Source organism: Athene cunicularia (assembly GCF_003259725.1).
Source record: "Athene cunicularia isolate RWA chromosome 4 unlocalized genomic scaffold, athCun1 chr4_part3, whole genome shotgun sequence".
Lineage (NCBI taxonomy): Eukaryota > Metazoa > Chordata > Aves > Strigiformes > Strigidae > Athene > Athene cunicularia.
Window position 1 is genome coordinate 3,913,867 of NW_020799100.1, and position 20,240 is coordinate 3,934,106.

Here is a 20,240-nt window from a genome sequence, read left to right on the forward strand (position 1 = left end):
GTGGAGCTGGCTCTGCTGAGCACAAACCGTGGAGCCAAGGCTGCTGAACATGGGACAAAGGGTGAAATAACTGCATGGTGAAGTGCTGGTGTGCAACTGGTGAGGTGTGGGTTTAGCACTCTCCATTGTCAGCCTTCCTCTGTGACTGGTTGGGATTCATCTTCCTGCGCCCATCGTTTAGGCTCCTCCTGTGGCAAGTGGAGGAAAAGCTCTTTAGAAGGTAATTTCACCTCACCCTAATGTGCACCTCCGAGATGTGATGGATGGTCTGTGGTGAGGGAAGCCTGGACAACAGGCTTAGGCTTGGCCCTTTTCTTCTGGAGGTACCATTATTCCACCATCTCTGGAAGCAGCAGCAGCAGCTGTGGTGATCTAGTATACAAAAGTCTGTGAAGTTGAAAGACATACAGGTACCTGAAATAGCTGACTTCTGCAACAGAAAGCATTTTTGTTTCTGTCTGGTTTTCCAGTGCAGTGGTTGGGAAGAAGTACCCTTGATGGTGTTCCACCACCTCAGTACCCCGGGCGAGAGGCTGGGGAACAGGCTCTTCTCGGGTGGCTGTTCCTGAGAGGAATTCTGGCCGACTCCTGCACCGAGTAATGATATGTTTATTTGCAATATATGGAGCCAGGAGACATCTCTGGGTGATAAGGATCTGGAGACAAGTAAACAAAAGAAGGCAAGGCTGGAACTCAAACTGTAAGGTTTGTTTAGGTCTAAAGAAAACAACTATAAAACCAAATAATGAGGGTGTTCAAAAAGGTCTGCAGTGGTGTATCTCAGGACAAGGTGCAAATGTATCTGCCAAGCCCCTGCACTGGTAGGACGCCAGAATCTTGGTTGTTCTTACAGGGAGCTCTGAGCAGTCTGTACCCAGAAGGTGAAGAAAAGGAGATTGTTGGCAGCGCCTTCTCTTCATAATAGATAGAAGTGGGCCAGGAATCTCTCCTGGTATAGCTGAGTCTTCCCCAGGAAGGGGGAGCTTATTTCATGTTCTCTCAGTGGAGGAAAGCTTCAAATAGGCTGTGTCTAGCCTAAAAGAAGCAGAACACCCTGATGTCTGAAGGTTTCCAAGAGTGTTCATGCTGAATTCTTCTCCGTAGCCTGCTTGTAACACAGAGGAGCTATGTCCTGACATGATGCTGCCCTAGCACAGAGCAAGCCACTTGTATTTCATGGTGATAGAGAAGATCATTTCCATGAAGAAACAAATGGGGACAACAGCAGTGACAAATAAAGATCTTAAGGGTTCAAAACTGATAAGCTGACAGCTCTGTTTTTAAACCTGGATGTCTTGAACATGACCTAGAAACAGTATTTTGGCAATGTGCTGACTGCAGTGGGCACCTGCGTTCTCTGCACTGCTGAAAATCAGGGAGCTTCTGTGGGCAGCCTGGACGTGGATGTGGAGATGAAAAGTTACAGTAAGTGCCAGTTCAAAAGTTAAAGCCTTTGTCTGAAAGTGAAGTTGTTACTTCGATCTGAAAATGGGGACTTTTCCCATTGCTCGCTGTGGTCAGAGTTGCTCCTGGAGGGCAAGAGAAGGACAGATTTAATGCTCCATGTTTTTTTCTTTTACACTGAACTCTTAATTATGCCTGCATTTCACTGCAGATTAGCAGGGAGTGCGGTGTGGAGCCCAAGACCCCTGGGGTGCAGCGAGTGCCCAGATCTCCTCTGCCCTGGCCCTGGGGTGTGTTTATACATGAGATCTGCGGCTCTGCGAGGATGCACACATGCACTCACGCTCTTACGGTATGAAGAAGCTCGGTTTGCTTTTTATTCCACACCCCCCCTTCTTCTTTTCTATAATCATTGCAGAACAGGAACAAATGAGTGTGTCACTTTAAACCATGAAACCACTTAGTCCGTAAAGACAGATTTGGCGTCTTTGTGCTGGCAGTGACAGGCCAGTGTGGCGCTCCATAGTGATCCCACTGTTCTCCCTCTGCCCCGCACCCCGCCGCTGCTCCCCACCCCCTCTGAGATTTGCTCCGTGTTTGCCTGCCTCTGTTTTTGTGGTTGGTAACCAGCAAAAGAATGGAATGGATTTAATGATTTGTTGGCTGCGGTGCCGGCATGATTAAGTCAATAAAGCTGGAAGCTGAAAACAGTGTAGTTACAGTATATGACTTTAACCTTGTTAATGCATGTTTATGTCCTCCTGCCCACTGTATAGCTGTATGTTGCATAAAGAAGATCTGACCAATCTTTAACCCATTAAATAATTCATAAAGTGAGAGCAGACATCAGCTACTTGCGGAGCAGATCAGTAACCATGGGGTCAGCAATAACTTTGGCTCCCTGGACCATATCCAGCATGTTTAAACTCTGGTGATGTCACCAGGCAAACTTCTAACCTTAATCATTTGGATGGGAACAAAGGGAAGTTAACTGTTGACATGCGATGTCTCTGTGGAAGAAACACTTGTGAGTGCTCTGCAACATTTCTGCCTCTCAGGGACCGGGGACTAGCTCCAGCCTCCTTGCTTCTTTTATACGCTTCCCTCTTTCCTTACAGCAAAAGCGCAGCTGGCCAAGTGTTCAAAGGCACATGTTGCCTAGACTCCTATTATCTCAAGTGACAGAGGCACCAAAATCCCACAGAATTTCAGAGCAATGTTGGCTGACTTGAGAAGATGGTATTTGGAGGCACTTGGATGTTTTTTTCATCATGGATAAATTTTGAATTAAAAGTATCTCCTGCCGTGAAAAGACAAAGAAGGACATATAATGGGGATGGAAGTGAGCAGAAGCCAGGGATGCAGAAGAGGATGAAGAGTGAAACAGGACTGTTCTCACCGCAGTAAAAGCTCTGGCAATAAAATACCAAGCAGGATTTACAGGAAGATCCTAGGATTCTCACCCATAACCACCTCAGCCAGCCTCTTCTTTTCGTACCACTCAAAACACAGGGCTGACTTCTCGTAGCACACAGCCCTCTTTACACAGCTCCCAGCTGGGCACCGAGGGATCCTCCAGGTGTGGCGATGTCCGTAGTTCTTGCAGCAGCTTCTTTTGCTGGCACGTAAGGAGCAAGTCATGGGATCACGGGGCGTGTGGCTGGGACATGCTGCGCTTCGCTGGTCTGTGCAGCCAGGTTAGAGGCCATCAGGGACCATTACAACTTACTGCAGTTTAGTGCCGTTCTGAGATGCAACCAGCTGTGGCCGGAACCAGAGGAGAGATGCAGAGAGGAGGACGCGACAAAATCTCGTATGTGGAGCGAAGCAGAAAAAGCCCTTCGACCTCTCACCGGTGAGTAGCGTGGAGCACAGTTCTGCTGCAGGTCTTCGGGGTCATAACTCGAGAGCATGGGAGAAGCATCGTTTCAGGAGGCCGAAGACATAACCCCCCTGGAAACCTCATCCTCCTATTCAGGGAGTAACATTTTTTGGGGGAAAACTGAGATGGAGAAATGAAGCAACCTGTCCATAGTCATGTGAAGAAACTATGTATGATGGAACTGGAAACTGAATCTGGTCATGTGAGCCCGAGTCCATACAGCCAGCTTTTATCCTGTGACTCAGTCATGAAACAAACTCACTGTTCAAGATCATCTCCTTTAGAGGTGGCTTGGGAGTTCACCTTTAATGATCCCATTTTCTACGTCTCCTGACAAATTGCATGCTCACAGTCTCGTGAGCTAACCCTCCATTGTGTGCCCACAGGGACACTTGCTTGTGCAAGTAAACTCATCGGAGGCTTGTGTGCCTACCTGCACAGCGTATATCCAGATGTGTTTGCAAACAGACCTCTGTGATGTGCACGTCTTCATGGCTAGGACTGTTGGGGCTATTAAAGGCACCCAGGTAAAAACTCTTACACAATTATTTGTGAGCCAGATGGCTGCGTACAGCAGAGCATATCTCAGAATCCACTACATCAGCCCAGAAGTGAATTTTCCAGGTGCCAAAAGATACGCACCTTGAGTTGGAGATTAGAGCCGGGACCTTCAGCCTGCTGTTGCCAGCATCTGCAGCCAGAGACCGGGGGGGGAGACTGACCCCCAGAGCTAGTGCTGATTATTCTCAATCACTCAGTTATTCCCTGTTTCTTTATGGGTGTGGTAATGAATACTCTCAATTAATTTACCCTGCTTTTTTTTTTTTTTTTTTTTTCGGGGGGGGAGTGGGGGGTGTTGGGTGTGTTGGTTTGTTCTATTTTTGACGTAATCCAGAGCAGCAGTCTCTGCTTCAGAGAAGATGCTTTAGAATTTATGGCAAGTCAAATCTGATCTGAGTAGAAATTCCATGTTCTGTTTTCTTTGTTTTTAGCTCAGAACATTGTGTGATGCGCCTGAAAATCTTTCCTTACCGGTCTATTGATTTCGATGAATGAACCCACATACACCTAGTGATGTTTTATTATCGCTCACCCACCATAGGGTATATAGCAGCTGGTAATTTTTGTGCATTGGCTGCATTTTTTTCCTGCTTGATGGAAAGCAGAGTTGCTCCAAGCATATGCTAATGCTGAATGGGGGGGTCCCAACTTCTGACCCATAGCTAATATCCTGCAAGTCACATGAAGCTACCAAGGATTCTTGAGCTAGAGTTCGAAATGCCTATGTTATCAGCAAATAAACACCATTAATTGCTTCTAATATGTCATGCAGTGGTTAAATGACAAGATCCTTATTAATATGCGTGTATTTCAGCCTTTTCAGTGTGTGTGAGGGGGAGTATGAAGTGGTAAAATTATTTAAAATTAGTGGGGAATATTTACAGGAAGGCATAAAGAACTGTCAGTTGAGGAAAGCAGCATTTTATGTTCTTGTCCCGGATGACCTTGCTCCAAGGACAAATCAGAGCTTGATGAAATGAAGCTGCAGATGGCTAGTGATCTCAACTCTGTAATAATGAAATGACACAAGAAAAAAATGAGACATCTACAGTTTGTAAATACAATCTGAATGGAAGGGGAAAAAAGGAATTTTTAAGGGGAGATTGAGTTGACTTGGTTACAGCAGTTCAGCTTCGGGTGTTTTAATAATAATTTCCATTTTAAAAAATAATGTAATCGCATCCTTGTTCCCCTAACTCAAGGGCACCTTAATACATTTTTCCGTTTTAACATGTCAATATCTTGGTTTTAAAAATTTGATCATGAGGACTACCTAGTCACAGCCTACTTTGTATCCATTATTTTAGCATATTATTTATCACTGCATTTTGTTTTGTAAGTCATGGTGGTGATTTTTGGCACCTGACTAGATCTGATACAGCCATTTTAGGGTTTGAATAGTTTCATCTGCTAGGAAAGAGTAAGCTTGTGAGTGGTTTTATACTGAAAAAAGTGATGTGATACTTTGTGCCAGAGGGTGCTTTGTTTGTGCACTTACATGAGAAATCAGGAGTATATACTGTTGGGTTTTGCATATGGGCAGGTTTTCATGCAAAGGGCTTCTCAGAAGTGGTTAGACAGCCAACTGCTATTGAAAGTTAACAAGACTTGGGCATCTGCCTCTGCAAATTGAACCTGTACATGAAAAAGAAATTCACGGAAACATTAACTTTGAGAAATCAAGGAATGCACAAATCTCTGTGATCTAGACCACCTCACTGCAGTTCGCAGAGCTTTTCAGAAATGGGCAGGTAGAGAACTGATTTCTCCCAGTAGCACAAGATTTCCTGACTTTCACTTTGTTAGAGTGAAATCTTCACTTTTTTCTATCAGATCTTTTCTGCTCTCCCTAGTACATAAATTCGCCAGTCAGTCACTGCATTTCTGTCGGGTGTTGAGCTGACCCGGCTCCTTTTGAATCTCATCGACACCTCCAAGAGCATGCCTTGACATAACACAAGGATTACTTGATTCAAACCACTTTATAGATACGAGACGTTGTAGTTTGTCATCACAGCTAGTGCAACCTTGTAGAGACAGGCAGAAGGACTACCAGCCAAAATTGGGTGAGATAAATACAGTTTTAGATTATCTCATTGAATTTATAGGCAAGCTGCCCTCCGTGGGAACAAGAGTTTGGTGTCAAGGGTTGGAGAATCATGATAGCTGTACAAGCCAAATGTAAATATTTTGTTCTTTGCAGAGAATCCAATTTTGAATCTTGACTATATGTTATATAGACAGGTACAAACCACCCATCCCTGCATCTTTGGGTGTATACACATAAAACCAGTAAGATACAGTTTATGTTAAATAAAGTATGGTGGTACAAAAACTGGTGGGGATGAGTCTAGCCCATGGGCATTGCTCTCAGGTGGAAGAAAAGTGTATTAACACTGCAGGTACCTAGGTCCCATTGCCATCAGGGCTCTGGCAGAGCCTCCGTGGGTCTCTGCTCCTCCTGAAAGGTTTGTCTTCCACACGGGATGGTGGAGCAGAGCTGTTCTCTGGGCTGCCTTCACCTGTGGCCAGGGAGTTCATCTGGGCCAAAGGATCTATCTGCAGGGGAGCTGCTGTTGCTGGAGTCTTGATCACGTCCTTACAAGCACGGCAACCCCTGGGAGGTTGTGTGTGTCTGTGATACACCAGCTCTCCCATCCGTGTTGTGCCCCAGGCTCTTGGCTGCTCCCAGAGTTGTTCCCCATGTTCTTTCTAACAACATGGTGCTGGTAGCAGCATCACAGCTTGATTTCAACTTGCCTGCTAAAGGATGTGTTTTCATCTAAGAGAAAAATCACTGTTGCAATAATTCACTCTGCATTTTCTGTCTCTCTGTTGATCTGATTGCTGCTGCTCTTCAACGGCATGTTTTGATGGATGAAACCGGCTCTGAAAATATTGGTAGAGTCTTTGCACAAAAGCTTTAACTAATCAGATTAATTTTTTTGAGAGGGGACGTGTATTCAGTTTCCATCTTATTAAAATTCTGGGTGCCTTTTTAAAAGCACTTTGGATACTTTGATGGGATTTTGTTTTGTTTTCAACAGCATGCAGTGTAAGAGCAGCTATAGGGAAATTAAGTGTTTCATCTGCTTTGCTTGAAGGGAGGAGATCCTGATACAATTTCTAGACAGGTGTGGTGATATTGTCATTGCTCCTAGTAAAGAAGGAGGACTACCTTTGAAGGAAGCTGTGCATGCTCATGCTGTATGAAAAGAAAGAAAAACTTAAAAGAACTTTTCTTTTTAAACAAAACCGTATACCCATGGATCACTTACAATCTTCAAACAAAGCCTTTTCCTGACTGACAGCCCCCAAGATAAGCTTGGAAACTTGAGTCTGGTAGTATTTCACATGCTTGTATATCAAGTAAGTGAGTGAAAGATGGGTAAAAAAAAGATCCACTGAGGTGCACAGTTTGTTTTATCAATGTTCATACATTGTTTTAAAACAAACACACAAACAAACAAAAAGCTTTGCAGTATTTCTGAGCTGAAAGACTGTTTTATCTCAAAGAGCATCTCTGAACTGTGAGCAGAATAGAGGAGAGAGAAAAGACAGAAAACTTCCAAAGAGCAAAGGGAGAGTTTTGTTGAAGGCAAGAAGCATACGTAACCACCGACTTCTGCATGAAGCAAATGATCATGGCATCTCACAGACATCACACTCCTGAGTGGGCTGACATGATCATTGTGCCAAACCATGACCCTGGATTTTGTTTGCATGCACTGGCCGAACAGATTCACCATCTTAGTACCTACTTGGATTAACAGCTGTGGAGTCAAGGACCCTCCTTTGTAACGGTGGCATCAAGGTTTCCTATGGGGCCGCACCAGGTCACTAGACACTGGGAGTCTATGTGTGGCTTCTCTGTGGATCTGGACACGAAACTCTTGCAACCGTGAAATTCTATGAGTGAGGCAACTTTAATACTATTAGTGTTTTAATTGCTTATTTTGTAGTATTTGTAGAGTCGTTGTGCCTAGGAGTCTTAGTCCTGGACTTCAGAGCGAAGTCCTGCCCAGGCATGAAAGCCCCCCAAGTTGATGCAGGCACCTCTCCTAGGCAGGAGACCATCACGGCAGGTGGGAGGGACCCCAGGGAAGTGCAGAGGCACTAGTTTGAAACTAGTATTTGCATTTCCTCACCCGAGTACAGAACTCCCCATACGTAACAGATGTTCTTAAAATACAGAACAAAACTTGGTTAGTGAAACTTCACCCCACCCCTAGAGAATAGCTGTCCCTGCAGATCCACCGAGAGTCCCCGGCCAAGCCGGCAGGGCCTGGGAGCACAGCACTGGCACTGCCTCCTGTCAAGTCCTGTAGCCATGTTTTTCCTCTCTGTGTTTTGTTTTGGTTTTTTTTTTAACTGTGTGATGTCTTGGTAAATACTTCAAGCTATGTTATCTTTGGTTACAAAAAACCCAAAAAAACTGGTGGAAAAGCAGTTTGTCCCTTTCTCGTATTTACAGCAAACATCTACCCTGAGCAACCCATTTGATTTTGTCTTTTCCTTTCATGCTGGGGTACTGTGGCTCATCTCAACAACCCTTCTGTTTTAAGCTCTATAATTACTGGATTCAGCTGGATGCCCCATTGAAAGTGGAGGGAATATTTCTCAAATCAGCAGTGTCTTTTGTAATGGAATAAACTTTTAAAATGCAGGTACGATACCCATTTTTAATTAGACACATTTCTGTTCTTCTACTGCTGCTAACGCTTTCAGTTAGGAAGTGCAGTTCTTCCCCGACTCTGCAAATACCTACCGAAATTTGCAAAGCTGCCTGTCTCTCTCTCGGTAACCTTGCTGTGACCTGGTTATCTGTTAGAACCACAAAGAATTCAGTCTTTAATTAGTCCATCTGTTAACTATTGAAATTCATGGCTTAGTTTTATTGTCTGGGTCTGTAACATAGTGCTGAATGGTCTCACCTGGCAGCTTATTTCTTATAAAGCAAATGTGCCTTTCCAAGAGCCATTTTGGTGCAGATAACTGTCTTTTCAGCATTGGACAAATGACTCTGTCTAGCAGCCTGCAGTCCCCTTCATGCCCTCACTGAAATAAATTGTACATCTCCAATAGCTCTGGGCTTAAGTCAATACAATTTAACATGTACATTTCTTTGTTATATTCTTTGGAGTTACACCGTAAGAGCAGATGGGAAACTTTAATAATGATAAATGAGTTTAGTGTTTTCACATAGTCCTAAAAAACAGTGAATGCCCTTTAATAAAGATTAGAGGGATTTTTACATATTTGACAAATAGTGATTAAAGCTCTAGCTCAGATCCTCAGAAAGTCTTGCTTTTAAATTCTTTTTGGACTGTTTGTTAATGAGGATTCAGAGGAATCAGAGGCCATAAATTTCTTCATTCTCGCTTAAGTGAAGCCACAAAGTGATTACAGGGTATATAACTAAGTGCTGAGGACTGGAGTTTATCAACCGCATTCACATAGAACAATTCATCTCCGTGCTTATTTACTGCAGTTGTGCATCTTACATGTAATCAGATGATGGGGCTGGGCAGGTCGAGCTCATCGGTGGATTTTTAGAAAGATGTAGCTTCATAAATATACGTGGTAGGTCTCAGTGGGACCGTTCACACACTTTCCATTAAGTGGTTGCCCAAATATTTTGTTGGACCAGACCCACACGCTCGCTCCAGTTGGACGCAGTAATTTGCAGATGCGTTTGCCCAGCCTGAACAGCCTGCCATTGTGCACCAGCTGGGCGGCTGGGAGGGACTGGTTTCACTGGGCTGTGCAACGGCTTTTACAATTACAGTCAGTGGCGGAATACCGACAGAAACAGTACACCTTCCCGCAAACCCAGAACCTGATTCATTTCTCCTTGCTTTCAGAACTAGTGCATAAGCTACTCAGTCAAAACCGTGGTTAGCCCCTGTGCCTTTGTGAACAGAAATTGCCACACTGGAAAGCCCAGGGAGTGCTGCAGGAGCTTGGGACCTGCTGTGCGACACTTTGCCTAGCAACAGAAACACATGCTTTCCAATTCCAGGTCTGCGTGGCATGCCATTTGGTTAGGGATTCTGCCCATTTGATGTTTAAATACGAGTTTTTGGAGGGAAAACTGGCAAAAAAACCTGATACCTACATGCAAACACATTTTTTTAAAAGTTGAAGAATTAGAATTCCCCATAGCCATCTGTACCCTCCGGTGTAGCTTACAGCTGGCTCAGCTGCATGCCCCTTGGCGTATGAACACCCGTTTCCATCGTTCCCAACTTCAACACTAGAATCCTCCTCTCTTTGCTGTCTTCCTGAATTTTAAAATGGGATAGTCCAAACTACAGACAAGTCAAGATTATGGCTTGTTTGACTTGGCCTTACTATGGGAAGGAAAGTGATTTTTCTTGGGGAGTGATGAAAAGGAAAAATGTTTAAAGTTCATTAACCTTTGGTACAGATAGCAGTGTCCTTTAGACTACACCAGAGCTATTCTTAGTCATGGCGTTTAAGTGGTTATTTTTTATTGTAAGAGAATACAGTAGTTCCCACTAGTGGTGAAATGAGAGAAGTTTTTCCTTTTCCTTTTTTTTCTTTTTTGGCTTAACCTAAATGTGAACTGTAGAAGGCAAGATTTTTAATTCATTCCTTGTCTTCCCATGTATGCTATTTTGTCCCAATTTCCCCCAAAGCAAAATTTATATCTATAGATTGTTTCTTTACTGGCTAATTAAGTATTATACAACTTCACTCTGAAAAACTCAGCAACCCATTCTGTATATTTGCAAATGAACTTTGCTGATTGTCATTATTGCTATAGGGTGCCTGCAGAAAATCCCATATAATTAAGCTGTTGTACTGCCACAGCACAAGAGCTGCAATTAGTAATGTGATTTACACTTCTTTGCCATTAATAATATGGAAAAATCAACATTATTTTCTTGATGATGTTTAGGAGAAATTAGAATGAGGTGGACATGATTAGGAGAAGAGACTTTAATGTTATGACTTGTTAATGCAATAGCCCTGAGCAAGACATCAGAATGATTGTCCTTGCACTAAACTCATTTGCTTCAGTAAGCACAGACCCTCTGCACGCAACAAGACAAGTTTGGAGGAAATTGGATAGATGGCAGGGATTTTGGTGGTATGAACATTTCAGTGTCTTTCATGTGCAGAGTACACACACTGAATCCCTCCACTTTCAAATATTCCCCTAGAGGCAATCTGCATTATTCAAAGCTTAACTATGGCTGCAGCATCCTGTCTGACATGAAAGCAGAGTGCTAGCTTTACATGAACTTTCATATTTACATCTGTAGTAAATCATATTTACTTTTTTCCTCCCCTCCCTCTTTTTCTGTGGGAGAGAGGGAGTAAAATGGGTAGGAGGGAAGGGGGAGGAGGAGAGATGTCCACCAGAATTGTAAGCAAAGCACCAGTAATAAAGTCTAGTCTTATGAGACTGCCCATGAATAGGAATGATAATGAGAGCAGTGATGAGCTGCAGGTTTGTGTCTTTTAGTAAATTATCTAGCAGGCATTTACATTTCATCAATTGTGCTTTTGCATAATAGACCAAAGTGCTACAACAAAAGGAGGCACCATAAAAATGAGTAATTTCAGTGACCTTCTTGGTAATCGCTCTTACAAAGAATATCTTGGAAGTAGCTGGGTGATTCCTCATGGTGAAGCTGCTGTGGAAAGGCGCCCCAGGCCCAAGAAGCCTGCCTGGTGACAAATGCTTTCCAAGGCTTTCTCCTGGCCACTCTGAAACATGGCTCGTATCCTGTTTTCTCCATCTGAGCATGCTTCTAATTGTCAGATGTCAAAAGGCAACAACCATTTTCTTCTTGCTTATCTCCTGATAACATTGATTCTCAAACAAAGGATGTGGGCTTCCATTCTGGAAACAAAGGAAGCATGGCCCAGCTAAGGATGCTGGATATAATATACATACTTCTCCCTGCCAATAATAACAAAACACCATAAATAATACAGAAGCTGGATGTGAAAATGGAGAAAGGGGAATACACTGGTATTGCTGTGCCTGGGTACGGCACTTCCAGGATCGCTTCCCTTCTTGTCCTCAGTGAGGCCTTGACTTCTTCCCTCATTTTTTTTTTTTGTATTTCCCTGACTACCTGCCAGATCCTAAGATGTTCAGACTTCAGGGTTTGTTTTTTTTCCCTTTTGGGTTGTGTCTTTATGGTGTTCTTATCATTTTTTTTTCTTTTCTCCCCACAATGCTCTTTCTTTGGAGGCAAGTCCTAGCTGGTGAGAACCATCTCAGATCTTTCACTGGGGACTTACAGTGAGGCCAGTTTGCATCAGCCAGGAGTCAGACCGAGTGCATTACTGATTTGTGCCTGGCCATGACCTGACCCTACATTTTGTCATGCTCTCCCCTCCTTTCACAGTTAGCTCTCCTTGTTTGTCCTATCATGGAACCCACAAGAACCACTTCAATCTGAGGACCATGTCTTCGTCATCTTTCTGCGTCCCTGGTCTGATGGCACCTTTTCTCCTCTTCTGCCTTAAGTTTGCTGTTTACTTTTACTGTAGGCTTCTCCTTTATGTTCAGTTGCCAAATCTTACCCTGATGCAACTTTTCTTTCCTTATGTCTTTCAGTGTAACAGTTGGGGAACTGGTGGGAAATGTGACGCTTTACTCACATCCCTTCTGCCAGCCAGGCAGCCATGTGACTCCAGTAATGGTAGTGAATCAGTCCCATAGCCTTGGGCTAATCACAAAGAATTTCGGATTAACCTTTTGCTTCTCTCGCTTCTTCTTGTGCTGATCCTCAGAAATCAGAGCAGTCCCCTGCCCCTCACTGTCCTCACCGTGACATGCGAGTCCATGCAAATCCACAAGGTGTTTTGGCCTTGGGACAGCCAAAGACCGGAGAGAGGGCATCAGCAGAGAGGATAAGGGCTTCTGTTGTTATCTCCCTGATGAGATTAATTTTCTTTTTTCATCTTTCTTGGCAGGATCAAAATCCTGGAATTGTTGCCAGACTTCAGGAGCCGGGCTCCATCCCAAGCGGAGGCTCTGTGCCGGCACCAGCCACGGTAAATGGATACACAATGAGGAACCATTTACTGAAGCAGCAAATAATGAAAAGACAGCTGATGCAGGTACGATGCTGAGTGCCTCTGTGGGTTGCTGTGCTGTCCACCTCACTGGGAAGGACAGGACTAACTGGAATGGGGAAATCACCAGTCAGCAAACACTATGAAGTGAACCTGGAATTGCTGGGTTGAGTCAGACTAGGGCTGTGGTGAGTCCAGGATGTCATGCCCAAGAGGGGCCAAGGCCAAGTGCTGCTCAGCAAGTCTGAGTGCAGCTCTGCCCACTCATGCAAGGGAAGGATTCAGTCACCTCCGTATCATTGCTGTCATCGTTGGTCAGCCACAGAGTTGGGAGGGAAGATTCAGAGAAGGGAGGCTTGGAGGGTGAGTCAGCCCCAGGAGAGATGTTCTCCATGCTTGCCTTTCTCTCTGATTCCCTTCAGAGTTACCAGAACAGATATTAGGCTCCCGTTTTCCCTAGCAGGGTCTAGCATGAACAAGGTTTGTAATATGCTGTGTGAAGAGCAGGGATGGGAGAGTCCCACAGATGGGTTGTGTGAGGCAGCACCGAACATTTGCCTGTGACTTTCTGAGCATGCTGCTGCGTTTGGGTCAAGTAGGCTCATTTCTTTGTATGGGAAAATAGAAGAGTAGCGTAATAAAACCCTCAGCAAAGTACGGTCCTGCTCATTGATCCAACTCCATTTCAAAATCAACTCTGCCTCCTTGTCATCAGTTGGCTTCAAGCTTATCTGTGCTGCTCTAACACAGCGGGAGCCAGGCCTCAGCTTCCACTGTCCATGAGGAGTTCCCCAGGTCACAGCTGCCGTCCTCAGCAAGGATGCAAGTGCGATGGCGGGTCCTGGGGTTTAGTAGTGGGAGACGCAAATTGGGTCACTTGGAGGAAGCCAGCAATGCCTTGTGCGGGGAGCACCTGTGGAGGATCCCTGGCTTCCTGTGGTTTCCTGCTGTGTTCTGATTAGAAGTGGCAACCAGCACAAAAGGTGATGGTACACATGAGCAGAGCTGTCCTCCAGATAGGGTAACAGCCACCAGCAATCTCCTCTTCGTTGGTGTGTCCCTGCAATGCTGCCACAGATCCTGTTCTCTAATAGACTTCTGGGCACCTTTTGTCCCCGGATCTGGCACTTCAGAGAACACGTCCAAATAGTCAGCATGAGAGGCGCTGGGGAGATGCCAGGATTCTTGCAGCCTCCGGCTGTGATGCACTTCACTCATAAGCTGGAGAACACCAGGGTCTCCAGCTCCCCTTGGGCCGCCTGCATAGCATCTGCTGAAGGCTGTGTGTCCTAATGCTGGGCTGTTGTCAGGACACCTCTGTGAGAAGGGGCATGGTAGAAATTAAGATCCAGTCTGAAATAAACTGTCTGAGCTGAGTCTCATCAGAGGGGTGGGGTGTGTGTGTGTGTGTGTGTGTGTGTGTGTGTGTGCGTGTGTGTGTGTGTGTAGGGGAAGGATTGTTAATGATGACAGCGGCTACACTTCAAGTGTCTGCTGCTATTCTTGCTTGTCAGGAGACTGCAACTTGACTATTCTGCCCCTTGTTTTCCAGGAAAAGCAGAGACAGAATATGCTAGGAGTAACATCTGAGCAGAGGAATTTGTTTGCGGCTCAGCAGATCAATCAGTTTCAAGGTAAGGAGGGAAATGGTGTGCTATAAAAAGCCTCGAGGAGCCAGGGCCTGGGGTCTGATTAAATACAGGGTGCTTAATGATTCTCTGCCCTGAAATAAAAACATTTCACATTTTATCACATATCATGAGATTGACCCATTTCCTTATCACTCCAGTAATAACTCTGTTACAAAGAGCACAGAGGAGAGGCCCATGTAATGAAAGAGAGAGACGTAGCAGCAGCCTTTTAAGGCTCTGCCATGTCTCCAGGTGAACATGTGCCCACCAGCTAATGTGTCCCTTTGTGCGCAGCCGTGCAGCAGCCCCTTCCCGCTGACTGCAGCCAGGTGATGCCAGCTCCTCCGCCCAACCACCGCATGCTGCCATCTAACCCAGCCATGCTCCAGAGCACCTTGGGCTCTGGCATGGCCCCGGCCACTGCCAGCCAGAGCAGCGGGACGATGGTGATGATTCCACACAACTCCAGCAAGCAGCAGGGTATTTTTCCACCTAATTCTGACTTTAACATCGCGCTGCGGCCAAGCCAGAACTCACTGGGCATGAACTCGGGGTGCCAAACAGCACACAGCCACTCTGCTGCACGGCCAGGAATGCCGATGGCAGGCTTCAGTTCTGCTTCCTTAGCAAATCACTCTGCAACTCAGCAACACTTGAGGCAGCCGAGTATGCCAAGAATCCCTAACGTCTACCCCAACTCATCTGCCCAGATGTGGACGCCGACCGCTGTGCCAAGAATGCCAAATCAAAGCCAAATGGATACCAGCATGCAGCAGTTCTCCGGTAACACCCTCTTCTCCAAACAGAACATGCGACCGAGTGCACCAGGGCAGCAGTTCTCCCAGCAGGCTGTAGTGCCCCCAAACCAGATCGCTCCCAGCGTCCAGGTCAGACAGATGCAAAAACTGAGCATGGGGCAGTCTGGCCAGGGCTTGAGCTCAATGAGTAATCAGAACTTGAGACACAATTTAACCAGAGGACCGTTGCCAGCTATGAATGTTATGAAATCAATGCCACAGGGAGTGTCCAGTTTTAACCAGCTCAACCCTGCCTCGGGCCTTGGCCCACCGAGCTACCCTGCCACGGGCCAGCCTCCCGACGCCTTCAACAGGATGAGCGCTGCTGCTGAGCTGCCACAGTACGACTTTGTGTCCCAGCACAGCAATTCGGTCATGCCCGCAAACTGCAGTGACACTGACTTCCTCGACTCCCTCATGAAGAACAGCAGCAGCAACGACGAAGAGTGGTTGAACAATCTGACAATGATAGACGACATTTTGGGACAGCATGCTCAAAGCTCCGGACACGTTTAGCTCGGAGAGAAGCAGCCTCGTTGTATATAACATACGTATGGCTTTTGAACATAACAGACAACCCGTGAAAGCCGCCGCCTCTTTCAATACAGAATGAACAGACTCAGCCAATTCTTTGCCTGCATCAAAGTTTAATATTGGCAGTTTTTCAGATGACTGTATATATTTGAATATTTTGTAAATTATGTTTTCCTAAACCTTAAATGTAGAAGTATTTATACTTCTTTGCTGGACTGTTTGTAAATAAATCTATAGCATACCTTTTGGTTTTATTATAGGGATTTCATTATACCTTGTTATAAATATGCAAATAATATTGTTAGTTTCAGTAATACTGTGTATTACAGCATAAAATACTTATGTTTTTGACATAACTTAACACATGAACTAGGGGTGTCATTGCAACCAGACTAAGCAGAAATCAAATGTGGCATCTGTTCTCCCATATCAAGAGGAAAGATTGAAAAGTTGCATTGAAAAAAAAAAATCCATAAAAGGAGCTGCAGATTCCCTCATAGCTGAGTCTCACAGCCCGATTCTGGTATGTAGGTCCCATCTGGGCTCCTGGTGCATTCAGGGATCTGCCCGCAGAGATCCATTTGCAAGAACCCGACCACGTTCTCAACTTGACCCACTCCAGCAGGTCGATTCGACCGACCCCGTGCCGTCCGTTGTCCTGCAGCGAGTGTGCACTGGCGGTGTTCCAGGCGCTGCCTGGCGGGTGTGTGCGTGCGTGTGTGGGCATCGCAGGCTGGGGGCTCTGCGCCGCCCGAGGCAGGGCGCGGGGGAGATGCTGCCAAGCCTCCCTGGCAACTGAACCCTTCCGTAAAAAGGTAGCTCTGGTTTGCACACCTCTGCCATGTATATTTGTAGTGTACAGGTGATTTGTTCCTGGTTTTAAGGCTTTTCATAATTTCTGTTTTCATGTGAGACTTTTTTCAGGGGAAAAGTCTATAAACATTAATAGTTAATTTTTGATGTTTTTCTGTCAGCTACTATTGTCCTATGTATATTTAAGAGTCTGTTTATAAAAGATTCACTGTACTGTAAACTTCTTAAAATGTTCATACTTTGTGTAATCATATTTTAATAGTCACGTCATACTTCGCAATACATTTGTAATATAACGTCAGCTTCAAGCACAGAATGTTTTTTTTCTTCATACCATAATAAACTGCCAGGGGAAAACTGCATATAGTTTATGTGCTCATTCCTCAGCTACAGTGTTTCATACCTGCAGATATTTGAATTAATTTGATTTGTCCAGGATGCTGCAACATCAGTCTAATAACCTGTACAAATGTGTGTGTGTGCTGTTAGTAAAAGAAATGGGCTAGACAAAGAATTGAAGCAGGCTTTAATTTTATTTTAAGGTGTGATTTCTTAGGCTTGCTCTCCTTTTCCAGTGTAATTATAGGTGAACGTGAAATTAATCTCTGTTGGGTTTTTCTTTACATAGCAACATGTTTATTTAAGTGACAGTTCTTATTTCGAAATGCCCATACCAGTTGGCCCATCAGAAAATAGAGCCGTGCCCAGCGTGAGGTGGTGAGGAGAGCTGGGGGGCTGGCTCTATTCCACAACGCCAGCGAGGGTGATGCCAGGTACAGCACATCACTCCTTTGACACAGAAACGACAGGAGAGCTGGTGCCTGCCCTGGGGAACGTGGGGCAGGGAGGTGGGGTGGGAAGGAACAGGAACGTTTTGGTAATCTTAAAGAAATGCACAAATAGAATCTGTAGCTAAAATTGCCTCATTTAAACAGGGCCAGATGCCACCCCAGCTTCCTAGGGCTGGTGGAGAAGACGTGTCAGTGCTGCCCTTTGTCCTGGGCACACTGTGGTCACGGGCAAGCCTGAGGAGATCTCCTGGGGGGTGATCTCCCTCAAATTGATCCATGCTGGAGGGAGGGGTTTGGCACCCTGGCGTGGGTCCTTCTAGAAGCCTGTTCTCCGGAGCTGGATGGCAGAAAACAGCTTCTGAAGTCTGAAATGAGAGGGGACAGACAGAGTTTAAAGCAGTCGAGTCCAAGCTCTGCTGCCAGGTGGGCCAGAGACCTCTCCCAGGCACAACTGCCTTGCCGGAGATCTGTGTGGCTTTGTGATGGCGAAGGCAGGTCCTTGTGGTGCAAGAGGCTCCGAGGGGAATGACCCCGAACCAGCTTCGTCCTGAGAATGGCATGTACTTGTGTGCGAAACCAGGGTGAGGAGGAAAAAAGCCAGTTTTTCCAGCAAAGGAAGTCAGCCCCACCAAACAATTGCCCAAAATGGGCTGTAAAACTCAGCAAGCGTCTGAATGAGACAGAAATGCCGACTCGCCTCCAGACAGCAGAGAGGGGGAGAAATGCCTGTGAGTATGTCTGTGGTGAGGACAAAGGTGAGTTTGTTTGGCTGTGAAAACTGGCACCGTTTCAGCAGCTTTTCTGTCGTGAGCTGTGTCCTGCCAGGGAGCAGCGCTGGCTGCGGCCGGGCTTCGCTGCTTTATGGAGCAGCGGGTCTGACCACAGGTCTGGGAGCCAGCAGCGCCTCGCCCCCTCCGGGCCAGCAGCACAGCGGTCACAGATGGAGAGAGGGCTACTGCCCACACGCTCTTTTTTAGAATATTAATAAAACTAATGAAAATGCCCTCTTTTCATTCTTCATTTTGTTTGTGTCAGTGCACCTTTCAGCTTTTCACTTCTGCAAGATTTGGGTTACAAATACTGGGGGGGACACGTCTTCAAAAGCCAACTGTTTCCCACAGAATTTATCTTGTACCTGTGTTGTGTACCCACTTGTTTTCACTCTGTTTTTTTGTCTAGCTTTTGAGCTGGTAGAGCTTTTTACCCCTCCGTATCACAGTTCCTCACGTCTCTCCTTCCGTGCCACAGGGGTGCTGTGAGGAGTCAGGACTATATCGAGCTTGGAAGAGGAACAGGACTAAGTATTATTGTTATCTTGCTGTCTCTGGTTGTGCTTGTAACTGCTGATTCTTAAACATATCTTTGGGGGCATTGGTATGTAACTGCAATGGCCAGTGCTCTGCTTGGGTTGCAGCTCGGGCTGGAGCACAAAGCACAGGGATGTGCAGGGTGCGTGATGACCGCAGGGTAATGTTTCAGCAACCGGAGCACTAACACTGCAGTTCTGGTTGGTGTCAGGTAATGCCTCTATCACAATAAATCGTCTGTTTTGTTCTACAGAAAATACCTTTGTACTTTGCCTTCCCTTTTTTCTTCTCTCCATTTAAAGTGTGAAAATGCCCAAGGTTTGATCCTGCCTTCACTTTCACGGTCCATATCACTAAGGCAAATAGTTAGAGCTAGTGAGGAAGACTAAATCCATCTGCACGGTTCTCCCGTTGTATTTACTACCAGATCACACCACGAGGCCTATGTAGAATTACACCACGAGCCAAATTCTGCTGCCTTGCGTGCAGTGTAAACACAGAATAGGTCTCCTGAAGGCAGTGGTATAGCACAGGATTTACACAGGCGTAAATAAGAGCAGCATCTGGTGCTGTGGAAGTGCAAAATTAATTTTGATTTCTAAAATAGTTACAAGGAACAAAGTGTCTGAGAGCACTCGCTGTTGAAAGCTATCATTTATTTCCCAAACAAGTTACATCACCAGACTGCCCTCATAATTATGGCCATGAAAACAGAGGCAAGGCAGTAAGGTTTTTCCTCTTGGATTCTAAAATAACATCAAATGCCTATAAAGGCCAGAATTTCCAAAGACCTGAGCTCACTAAAAGCCTGTCTGTCTGAAATGTTAGTCGCATAGGTAAGGTGGACTTACTACAGAAAAATTCTCTTTGTGAACTGTATTCATCTAAAGCAGCCCAGTTTTGACAAAGGCAAAACAGAAAAACACATTAATTCCTATCAGAAAGCACGCAGGGAGTGTGTAGGGATAGATGTCATGGGAGCTTGGATCAGGCAGTTTCCCTGGGAAGCCTGGCCCTGACTTATGCAGAACCTGAGCTCTGCTGCTCAGTGGCTCTCCAGGATTGATTACATGTCTTTCTTAAGAAGCTTTCAACAAAGGAAGCTGCACTGATGTTGAAGTGTAAGGTCAAGTTCTCCTCTTGTGTAGGATGTCGTAAATCAGGAGCTATTCCACTGCCTGTAGCAGGGTAACCCCTGATTTACACCAGTGTGGGAGCAGGAGTGAGCACCTGGTGAGAGGCTGGCACTTGCCTGACAGCCCTGCCCTGATGGCTCCACGTGTCGGGAGAGGTGCCGGGGACATGCAGGGTGGCCCTGGGAGAGGACCTGCTCTGTGCTGGCACGAGGCTGAGGGGCCGGTGAGGATGAGGGAAGGCGTGAGGGTAAGCGGCCAGCCACCGTGCAGGCTCTGCCGCCTTTCTTGCTGCGTGTCTGCACAGAAGGGCAGGTGGCACAC

At 45.7% G+C, this 20,240-nt stretch overlaps 1 protein-coding gene across 1 annotated transcript in view; it reads left to right on the forward strand.

The window, feature by feature from the left end:
- Window positions 1-17,047, forward strand: part of MAMLD1 (mastermind like domain containing 1) — a 36,098-nt gene extending 19,051 nt beyond the window's left edge. The window contains exons 3-5 of the mRNA XM_026848757.1: window positions 12,809-12,955; window positions 14,463-14,544; window positions 14,836-17,047. Coding sequence (XP_026704558.1) covers window positions 12,809-12,955; window positions 14,463-14,544; window positions 14,836-15,854 — 1,248 coding nt within the window. The 3' untranslated portion in view covers window positions 15,855-17,047. The remainder of the gene's footprint in view (window positions 1-12,808; window positions 12,956-14,462; window positions 14,545-14,835) is intronic.
- The last annotated feature ends 3,193 nt before the right edge of the window (window positions 17,048-20,240 follow it).